Consider the following 10,951-nt stretch of genomic DNA (forward strand, 5'->3'; position numbering starts at 1 on the left):
TTGTAAAGACATAACAATAGTTTTTGTTCAGTGTGAGATCATTATTGTATTCTGAAACACAACATCAACAAAAAGAAGCCAAACAAACATGGTCTCACATTCTGCATGACTTTTCATATGTATCTGTAAGTGTGATAGCAAAACTAAATGTTTTATTTCACTGATCACAATTAAATCACCTTCCTCCAGAGAGAATGCAGATGATTTTTAAAGTTGCCCCTTTTCGTAAACCTCTTGTCACACTCAGAACCTGGCTATTTCTTTCCAGAATGTGTTCGCAAATGAAGTTTCAGGTCTTTTTTATATATGAATCTCCTGTTACACTGAAGACACAGGAAAGGCTTCTCTCCAGCATGATTCCTCATGTGAGACTGAAGGACTATTTTCTTACTGAAACTCTTTCCACACTGAGAGCAGGTGTACGGCTTCTCTCCAGGGTGAACTCTCATGTGATCCCCAAGGTTTAGTCCTGCTTTGAAGCTCTTTCCACACTGATTGCATGTGTAAGGCTTCTCTCCAGGGTGAATCCTCATGTGATTCCTAAGGTTTAGTTCTGATTTGAAGCTCTTTCCACACTGATTGCATGTGTGAGGCTTCTCTTCAGTGTGAATCCTCATGTGATTCCTAAGGTTTAGTTCCGATGTGAAGCTCTTTCCACACTGAGAGCAGGTGTAAGGCTTCTCTCCAGGGTGAACTCTCATGTGATCCCCAAGGTTTAGTTCTGCTTTGAAGCTCTTTCCACACTGATTGCAAGTGTAAGGCTTCTCTCCAGTGTGAATCCTCATGTGATTCCTAAGGTTTAGTTTTGATTTGAAGCTCTTTTCACATTGATTGCATGTGTAAGGCTTCTCTCCAGTGTGAATCCTCATGTGATTCCTAAGGTTTAGTTTTGATTTGAAGCTCTTTTCACATTGATTGCATGTGTAAGGCTTCTCTCCAGTGTGAATCCTCATGTGATTCCTAAGGTTTAGTTTTGATTTGAAGCTCTTTTCACATTGATTGCATGTGTAAGGCTTCTCTCCAGTGTGAATCCTCATGTGATTCCTAAGGTTTAGTTCCGATGTGAAGCTCTTTCCACACTGATTGCATCTGTAAGGCTTTTCTCCAGTGTGACTCCTCATGTGATTCCTAAGGTTTAGTTCCGATGTGAAGCTCTTTCCACACTGATTGCAAGTGCAAGGATTCTCTCCAGTGTGAATCCTCATGTGATTTCTAAGGTTTAGTTCCGATGTGAAGCTCTTTCCACACTGATTGCATGTGTAAGGCTTCTCTCCAGTGTGAATCCTCATGTGATTCCCAAGGTTTAGTTCTGATTTGAAGCGCTTTCCACACTGAGAGCAGGTGTAAGGCTTCTCTCCAGGGTGAACTCTCATGTGATTCCTAAGGTTTATTTCTGATTTGAAACTCTTTCTACACTGATTGCAGATGTAAGGCTTATTTTCAGTGTGAATCCTCATGTGATTCCTAAGGTTTAGTTTTGATTTGAAGCTCTTTTCACACTGATTGCATGTGTAAGGCTTCTCTCCAGTGTGAATCCTCATGTGATTCCTAAGGTTTAGTTTTGATTTGAAGCTCTTTTCACACTGATTGCATGTGTAAGGCTTCTCTCCAGTGTGAATCCTCATGTGATTCCTAAGGTTTAGTTTTGATTTGAAGCTCTTTTCACACTGATTGCATGTGTAAGGCTTCTCTCCAGTGTGAATCCTCATGTGATTCCTAAGGTTTAGTTTTGATTTGAAGCTCTTTTCACACTGATTGCATGTGTAAGGCTTCTCTCCAGTGTGAATCCTCATGTGATTCCTAAGGTTTAGTTTCGATGTGAAGCTCTTTCCACACTGATAACAAGTGTACGGCTTATCTCCAGTGTGAATCCTCATGTGATTTCTAAGGCTTACTTCTGATGTGAAGCTCTTTCCACACTGATTGCATGTGTAAGGCTTCTCTCCAGTGTGAATTCTCATGTGATCCCCAAGGTGTAGTTCTGATTTGAAGCTCTTTCCACACTGAGAGCAGGTGTAAGGCTTCTCTTCAGTGTGAATCTTCATGTGATTCTTAAGGTTTAGTTCTGATTCCTAAGGTTTAGTTCTGCCGTGAAGCTTTTTCCACACTGATTGCATGTGTAAGGCTTCTCTCCAGTGTGAATCCTCATGTGATTCCTAAGGTTTAGTTCTGCCGTGAAGCTTTTTCCACACTGATTGCATGTGTAAGGCTTCTCTCCAGTGTGAATCCTCATGCGATTCCTAAGGTTTAGTTCGAATGTGAAGCTCTTTCCACACTGAGAGCAGGTGTAAGGCTTCTCTCCAGGGTGAACTCTCATGTGATTCATAAGGTTTATTTCTGATCTGAAGCTCTTTCCACACTGAGAGCAGGTGTAAGGCTTCTCTCCAGGGTGAACTCTCATGTGATTCATAAGGTTTATTTCTGATCTGAAGCTCTTTCCACACTGATTGCATGTGTAAGGCTTCTCTCCAGGGTGAACTCTCATGTGATTCATAAGGTTTATTTCTGATCTGAAGCTCTTTCCACACTGATTGCATGTGTAAGGCTTCTCTTCAGTGTGAATCCTCATGTGATTCCTAAGGTTTAGTTCTGCCGTGAAGCTCTTTCCACACTGATTGCATGTGTAAGGCTTCTATTCAGTGTGAATTCTCATGTGATTCCTAAGGTTTAGTTCTGACGTGAAGCTCTTTCCACACTGATTGCATGTGTAAGGCTTCTCTCCAGGGTGAACTCTCATGTGGGCTTTAAGTTTACGTTTATGATTGAAACACTGTCCACATCGATGGCAAGTGAAATAACGGTGCCTCTTTTTTCTGGAGGAAGACGTTCCAGTCTGTATGAATTTTTCTCCAGTCATGAAATTATGTTTTTCATATTGATCTTTCGGTTCTACATCATTCAGTTCTTGACTCTCCTCTTTCAAAGACATCAGATCTAAAGTAAAAACAAAACAAAAAGATAAATACAAGTTAACACCAGTTTACAGGCACAAAACAACTGACATCAAAACAAAAAAAAGCATCAAAACCAACATTGTGCATCAAAACTGGGTTATTACAGACCAATCCTGCCACTCATGTCTAAAAAAAAAAATTGTGTTCTCTTCACTATAAAATGGTATTTATCAACAATTTCAGTCAGGATTTAAGCCCCATTGCTTATTACAGCTATACATGACCTGCTTTTGGCACCTAATCATGAAAGGCCAAAGTATACTTTGTTTTTTATCTCACAACTCTCTCACAAAAGCACTGGTCAACGCTGCCGTCTGTTGTTGTCGCAGTCGCTGCTATTTTGTTGTCATTCCATCACTTTAGTTTAGTTTCGGGCCAGTGCTGCCACCTTGTGGAACAACTAGTAAGTGCAAAACCAAGTCAATGCGCGTATGCAACCTGTGCATATAAAGTATGCACAGTTAAAAAAAATCAGATAGTGCTTGTACAGAAGTTGGCACACGTAAAAACCAAAGTAGATTTTGGCCTATAAACCACAACATTCTATCGGATAGCTTGAGAATTATGTTAGCATTTGTGGACAAGCATTAACATTGAACAGCGATTTGCAAGTGAAAACATTGTGAATGACCAGTGCTCTCTTCCACCCTCAGCAAAAATGACTGCGCACTGCTCCCGGTGTGTGTTCACTCATATGACATTCTTCAAAAATATAATTCATTTCTGTAGAGCTGCACATTTTAATAAGGATTAAATGAGTGAATTCAGCTTCGAGAATAAAAACCAACCTGTTTGTTCCTCAGTATCTTCATGTTTGACTCTGAATGTTTCTTCAATCTTCATTTCTTCTCTCTCCTCTTTAATAAACACCATCTTTGTTTGTTCCTCAGTATATTCTTGTTTCACTTTGAATGCCTCTTCAATCTTCATTCCATCACTCTCCTCTTTAATAAACGCCATTTCTGATAATAGTGTGGCACGTGGATGACCTGATTAGACAAGAAAAAAGAACACTCAAAACTAGCACTACAATTTAATAACTGAAGATGCATTCATCAAACAGTGTAATCGACAGCTTTACTGATCTGAAGATTCATTCATCAAAATCAAACAGTGTATTGACAGCTTTACTGATTATAAGGGGAGTTTTTTGAGAGTGCTTAAACTCGCACTAGACTGAAGTCAATTATACCATTCTTTGACAATGTAAATGTTCTTTGCTCGCTTTCTCTGTACAATTTATTTGCTGTTTGAATAACTTTGTAAGAAACAGGTGATAAAAACATTTGTTCATTAATTCTCATCGTTCCACTCTCCTTCCTTCATAGCGTCATCAAGCTTCAGCTTTGTTATTGTTTTGAAAATGCAGCTACTAGTGGCGAAAACTTACATATTGTGCCTTTAAACGGACAAACTATGGATGAAACCTGCTATGATTATCCTACTTTTAAAGTAAAAATTTGATTTAAACAATAGGTCTACATAATAATCACATTTGCAGTTCATAGGGGACATTGTATTAGCTCTACAGTTACAGCATGAAATACTACTTAAATCTGTAACATTCTATACAACATTTAGGCTACACATTTTATCTCACAATTCTGACTTTTTTTCTTGGAAATGCAAGTTTATATCTCCTAGTTCTGACTTTATAAAACTCGATTCAACTCCGTAATTGCGAGTGTTAGTTCTGAGGAAGAAAGAGCCAGAAGTGTGGGATTATATACTGAGGGGGGAAAAGAGAGAATGACAAGGTGATTTTTCTCAGATATAATCTCGGAATGGCGAGGGAAAAAAAGTCAGAATTTAAAAAAATAAACTCAAAATAACCTTTTTTTATTCTTTTATTCCACGACTTCCGTAGACTGCTACTTTAAGACTGTAATTTTCTGCCACCAGATAGGCTCCGCCCACAAAAACCTTCATCACATGCTCTTTTCCGTCACATCCTTTTCTTTATTTTTCATATTACCTGCGCACATAATTTCACTGGCTTCTGCGGCAGATCACACTATAAATAAACGCATAATCGCTTACTTTGTCCTCCGTGTTTACTTGCGTATGACAGTGTGCTGCGCAAGTGTTGCCAAGTCCACCATTTTCCTGCGGAATTGGGCTACTTTTTCCACTGTTGCCGAGGGTTGTTTTTCAACTCTATTGGACTAGTTTTGAGAAGAAATTGGGCAGATTTTGTGTAAACCTGGCAACCCTGTTCGTATTGTTCTTTTGTGCATGCGGGTCAGTTCAGAACCATGATCTGTTCACACTGGAAATCTGATTTCAGCCACATTTAAAACAACAATGTGAACAGCTACACAAAAAAAATTGGATCTGAGCAAATATCTGAATTGAGAACTAAGGCTCACAGTGTGAACGCAGTATTCTGATTTGCTGCTTAAAAAAACAAACATTTATTATTATTATTATGATGATATTGAAAACAGCTGAGTATAATTTTTTTCAGGTTTCTTTGATGAATAGAAAGTTCAGAAGAACAGCATTTATCTGAAATGTAGATCTTTTGTAACATTATAAATGTCTTTGTCATCACTTTATCAATTTAAAGCATTAATTTCTATAATTTATCGCCTTCCCCCCCCAAAAAAAATGGTATAGTGTATAATGTTACAAAAGCTTTTTATTTTAGATAAATGCTGATCTTTGGATCTTTCTATTCATCAAAGAATCCCGAAAAAAATCTCAACTCAACTGTTTTAAATATTGATAATCAGCATATTATTATGATTTCTGGAGATCATGTGACACTGAAGACTGGAGGAATGATGCTGAAAATACAGCTTTGATCTCAGGAATACATTACAGTTTAAAATATATTCAAATAGAAAGTAGTTATATTAAATAGTAAAAATATTTCACAATATTACTGTGTTTACTGTATTTTGGATCAAATAAATGCAGGCTTGGTGACCAGAAGAGACTTCTTTACAAAAACATAAAAAATCTTACCGTTCAAAAACTTTTGATATATAGAATTAGCTTTTCTGAACAAAACGGTGTCACTTGCTTCGGAATATTGGGAGAAAATATGAAGATATGAGAGAGATATCGAGCCCGTAACAATTATCTGGGAAAATGATAAATTAAACATGACTTAGTAACTACATTTCTATTGCTTTCCATGTTGAAGGACTTTGTATTGTTTCTATTTTAATGTACATTTAAATTTTGGATCACATTAAAAGCGTAATTTGAATATTGTGAATCAGGCACGTGCAGAGGGGGTGCGATGGGTGCTTTTGTCCAAAGTGCCCTTTTGTCAAGGCAATATTTTTTTTTTTGTAATTAAACGCCATTTTGTAAAGGCCTGGCCAATCTAACTATTAGTAAAATGAATGAATAATAATTTAGTCGTAAATAAAATTATCCACACGATGATGACCTTTCACCTGACGATCTCATCAGGGACTATCCCTCACCTTCAGACACCTTTAATGTAGCGCACTACCAGGATGCCTTCATAACGTCCGCGGCTGCCGGTAAGTGCAGTTCTCAGCGGAGCGGTGTGCTTGTATACTTATATTATTACATTATTATTATTATACAAGAACTGCGTGAAGAGAGCATGCGCAACTGTTGTTTATATTGCTGTGTGTAGCCTGTGGAAGTAAGGTTAGCTGCAGCAAGGGGCTATAATATTTTTGTTCAATATTTTCCTAATGACAATTTTATGATCGGTTTATAAAGGCTACTACGAGCACCTTTTCCCCATTTTTATCACAAAATAAGGCAGGAAATGTATAGTTTCTATAGGCTACTGAATGATATGTCAATCAGTACTGCATTATTCATAAAGTTTATTTATTACCTGGAGATAACTTGAAAAACACACATAAACCGTATATTTTCGCAATCGTGTGTTTATTGTCTTCACGTATTTTTCTGCTTTTTATTCAGCTCAGCTACAGTGATAGCGGATGCTTTTGTCCATATTAGGGTTTCCTGCACGTCACAAGTTATTACTGCTATGAGTCTGTTTTGGACTTTCTGCTCGAGAGCGCCCTCCGGCTTCGAGGATGAATTAAACACACACTGCATCCAGATATTCACTTCTCCTCATTTTGGATATGAATAAAACGTCAAGTCATGCATAGACTATCAATACGGTCTGTTTGAATTTAAATCTAGAAACCTCTACGTGAACACAGCTGCCCGAATAAAGTGCGGGGGACAAAATTACATTTCTTTAAAATTAAATATTAAAAATGCAGCAAGGTTCTACACAGCAATACAAACAAAGGTGCCTGTTCTCTTTCGTTCTTGCGGTTTGATTGGGAAAAGTTTAAAGGGCGTCGAGGGGTCTTGTCTTTATGTTATCGGACTAACAAACTATTACTTTGAACTTTTTTTGTTACAGTATTTATTTAAAAAGCGTAGAGTGCCTTAAACATAATGATCACAACCCTGAAAACACAGGCTTATACTGATTTTCTCATCCTCTGATTTATAGGCTACTTATCAATCCTGTTTTTATCATCATTATAATAAAATAAAAATAATAAATTCAGAACAGGATTATAATATAACTATTTTAAATAGGACTGAAATATTTTTTCTACAACAGCAACACCACCATACCCTGTAAACTCAACAATAATAATAGGACTAATTTAATTCCGTTTCTATTTCAGAGTGATTGAGAAGCGCAAAGAACTATTTATTTAACTTTGAAACTTAAAATGTTTTTTTCTGTTCCGTGTTTCTTTTTCAAAACTGTGTCACAGTATGTGCTGCTGTCAGTAACTTACAGAAGCATCTGTTTCAGCGAGCAGCGCAGCCCTATTAAAAGCCGTGCTCCATGTGCTCCTTTTATACTTTGAGCACCTGCCCCTCCAAAGCTCTCTGCATATAGAGTTTTCCGAGCGGCTGACACGGAGTTAAACGCGTTACAGTTTTAAAAAGCACAAACCTCTCTTCATCCGATCACAACAGACGCGGGAGCGCGGCGCACGCTGATGACGTCACACCGCCAGACCAAAATAAAAGTCCTCGCGCTCAAGTCTACGATCTTCTTCTTCCTCTTCTTTTAGGATTTAATGGCGGTTGGCAAACCAACTTAAAAGGTGCATTCCCGCCACCTACTGGAAAGGAGTGTGAAGCGCACAATGAATAGGAACTTTAGAAACAAGAGCTACCTTAAAAAATTTTTAAAAAAAATGTTTTATTAATACATGAATAAAAAAACGGTATCTTAAATCCTATTAATCAATCCTGTTTCCTTTAAATAAATAACTACTTCGCGATATATTCTTGATTGCTTCGATCCATCGCCTAACAAGACCTGGAGTGACAGATCATTTATTTCCAGATACCTTAAAGCTTGGCTTAGTTGGAAGCGTTCTCTTTCATAAGCCTCACATTCTATAAGTACATGTTCTACAGTTTCTGTTAACCCACATTTGTCACAATTTCCATTTTCATGTTTTCCTATTCTATGTAAGCACTGATTTAATAAACCATGACCAATACGCATTCTTGCAGTTATAACATCCTCTTTCCTGTTTCCAAATCTTCTTCTCTCTGAACCAACCTTTTCTTGTATGCAGTGTAAATGTCTACCTTTTGCTCCTTCTTTCCATTCATTCGGCCATATTTCCTGTATTTTTTTTTCGCTATTATCGCTTTTATTTCTGTTTTACTTAATGCCACTTCAATGTTTATTTGTGAATAATTTAAAGCCTGTTTAGCCAGATGATCAGCCTCCTCATTTCCTTTCACACCTATATGTGATGGTACCCACACGAAATTTACCAGAAGTCCATACTGTCTTATTCTAAAAAGACTCTGCATTACTTCATTTATCATGTCTTGTCTTGCTAATGAATTTCCACTTGACAAACTGTTTAGTGCTGAAAGAGAATCTGTGCATATCACTGCCTTTGTTGGTTGTATTTCTTCTATCCACTGAAGTGCTAGTAAGATTGCTATTAGTTCTGCAGTAAATACAGAAATATGATCTGAAGTTCTTTTTGACATTTTAATTTTGAATAGGGGAATATATACTGCTACAGCTGTTTTCCTAGAGTCTGGATCCTTTGAACCGTCAGTGTATATTTGTTCTGTGCTTCCTCATTGGCCTTCCATCCAAAGCTTTTTGTAACTTTTTGTATTCATATTCCCAACAGTCCTTCAACACCATTTTAACTGGATGAACGTCCGAATGTCCTTTTATACTTATCCAGTACCTCATCCTTAACTTGAGCCTACGAATTTCTTGAGGCATCTCGCCCATCTCTACCTGAACTGCTGATAATGGGGACGTTCTAAAAGCTCCGCAACAAATCCGCATTGCTTGTGATTGTATTGCCTCTAATTTTAAAAGTTGTGTTTTAGATGCAGAGCTATATACCATACTGCCATAATCAAGAGCCGATCTTATCAGAGAACAATAAATTATTTTAAAGGACTGTCTGCAAGCTCCCCAATCAACTCCTGCTAGAGTCTACGATCTCAAGACTGCAGAGAAATAATACACATAATAAAGTCAGAGGAATTCAGAGCTGAATTTTCGGTGAGTGCCATTCTGTCTAAAAGTAGTATGATACATTTCAAATGTTTTCAAATGTAATGCTTTTAAAAAATAAATGATAAATCATTCAATTAAACTGCATGTATTCTGTGTTTTAGTTTTATATAAGGTTTAATTCATTAATCGCTTTCCATTTTATCTATTTGTAAGATAAATTGTGTTTGACAAGAATCAAACTCTGACAAGAATGAACCAAGACAGAAATGTCATGTATACATTTGTATTTAGTGAACTACGTTCAAATGAGTCACATACAGGCATTGCTAGACCCTTCTTACAGGACATGAGCCCCAGAAAAACACTACTGATAAATCCTCTGTGTGTCAACAGTAGGGTTGCCAACTTCAGAAAATGAAGATAAGGGACAACTGTGATTCTTTATAGAAAATAAGGGACGCTCAAAATATTTGTTCTGTACCACATGTACCAGTATGTCCTTTCCGTGTCTACAGTTAAATATGTGTATAAAAGGTTCTCAGAAATAATCACATTTGTTTTGCTTAACCTATGTTCAATTATTCTAAAAAAAAAAAAAAAGTTTAAAGGGGTGCTATTATGCTTTTTCACTTTAGTTAGTCTGTAAATTTGCTGTTTGAGCATAAAAAAGATCTGCAAAGCTCAATGTCTAAGTCAAAAGGAGATATTTTATTTAACAGAAATCACTTTTCAAAAACTACAACGAACGACTCGTTTGGACTACAATGCATAGTAGACACGATCGGAGACACGCTAGCTTTTCATCCGGGTTTAAATCACGCTCAAATTGATTTGATTTTGATGCAATATTTACACTGAAGCTGCAGGCGGCTATGGTAAGGGGCATGACATTTTCCGACCGGGCGCTGAGTGCTGCCAATCCCAGCACACACTGGCCCAGCTAACCAATCAAAACACACACTGGCCCAGCTAACCAATCAAAACACACACTGGCCCAGCTGACCAATCACAGCACACACTGGCCCAGCTGACCAATCACAGCACACACTTTCTGACCAATACCGCCCGCTCCCGCAACTAGTGTGTCCGGCTCCCACAAACATTCTATTGTATATCATTTTTCACACTCTGTGTAAAGGGAGCACATCTTACAAGATCAGATATTTTTCCAGCTGAACTAAATTATTTAAATATACATAAAAAATCAAAACATCAGTAGGGGTGGTGCCGCGGTGAGCAAGTAATGTAATCAGTGTGTGAGTGCGACCAATCACCGTGTAAACACATGTTTATGTAACTCCATCATTCTTGTATGTGCCAAATTGTGGGACTGCAGGTTGGCGGGACCCGCGCTACATTTTTTTGACCGCCCGCTCCCGCGAGATTTGCTTCCCGCGAGATCTAGTAATGATTAAAAAAAATAAAACCAGTGTGGAATAATTGTTGAAAGTAGGGATAAGAAAGTTGCAAACTGTATCTCTCATTCCAGCTTGCTTATGCTCTCGTACAT

At 37.6% G+C, this 10,951-nt stretch overlaps 1 protein-coding gene across 1 annotated transcript; it reads right to left on the bottom strand.

The window, feature by feature from the left end:
- Window positions 1-223: 223 nt before the first annotated feature.
- On the bottom strand, window positions 224-7,958 carry LOC107575249 (oocyte zinc finger protein XlCOF6-like). The gene is given in 5 exon segments (XM_016261662.1): window positions 224-395; window positions 732-2,070; window positions 2,259-2,934; window positions 3,743-3,943; window positions 7,885-7,958. Coding segments are annotated over 5 exon segments (2,367 nt in total). The 5' UTR covers window positions 7,895-7,958; the 3' UTR covers window positions 224-254.
- Window positions 7,959-10,951: the final 2,993 nt, after the last annotated feature.

This window comes from Sinocyclocheilus grahami, unplaced genomic scaffold (genome assembly GCF_001515645.1).
Source record: "Sinocyclocheilus grahami isolate Dianchi unplaced genomic scaffold, SAMN03320097.WGS_v1.1 scaffold2527.1, whole genome shotgun sequence".
NCBI classification, from domain to species: domain Eukaryota; kingdom Metazoa; phylum Chordata; class Actinopteri; order Cypriniformes; family Cyprinidae; genus Sinocyclocheilus; species Sinocyclocheilus grahami.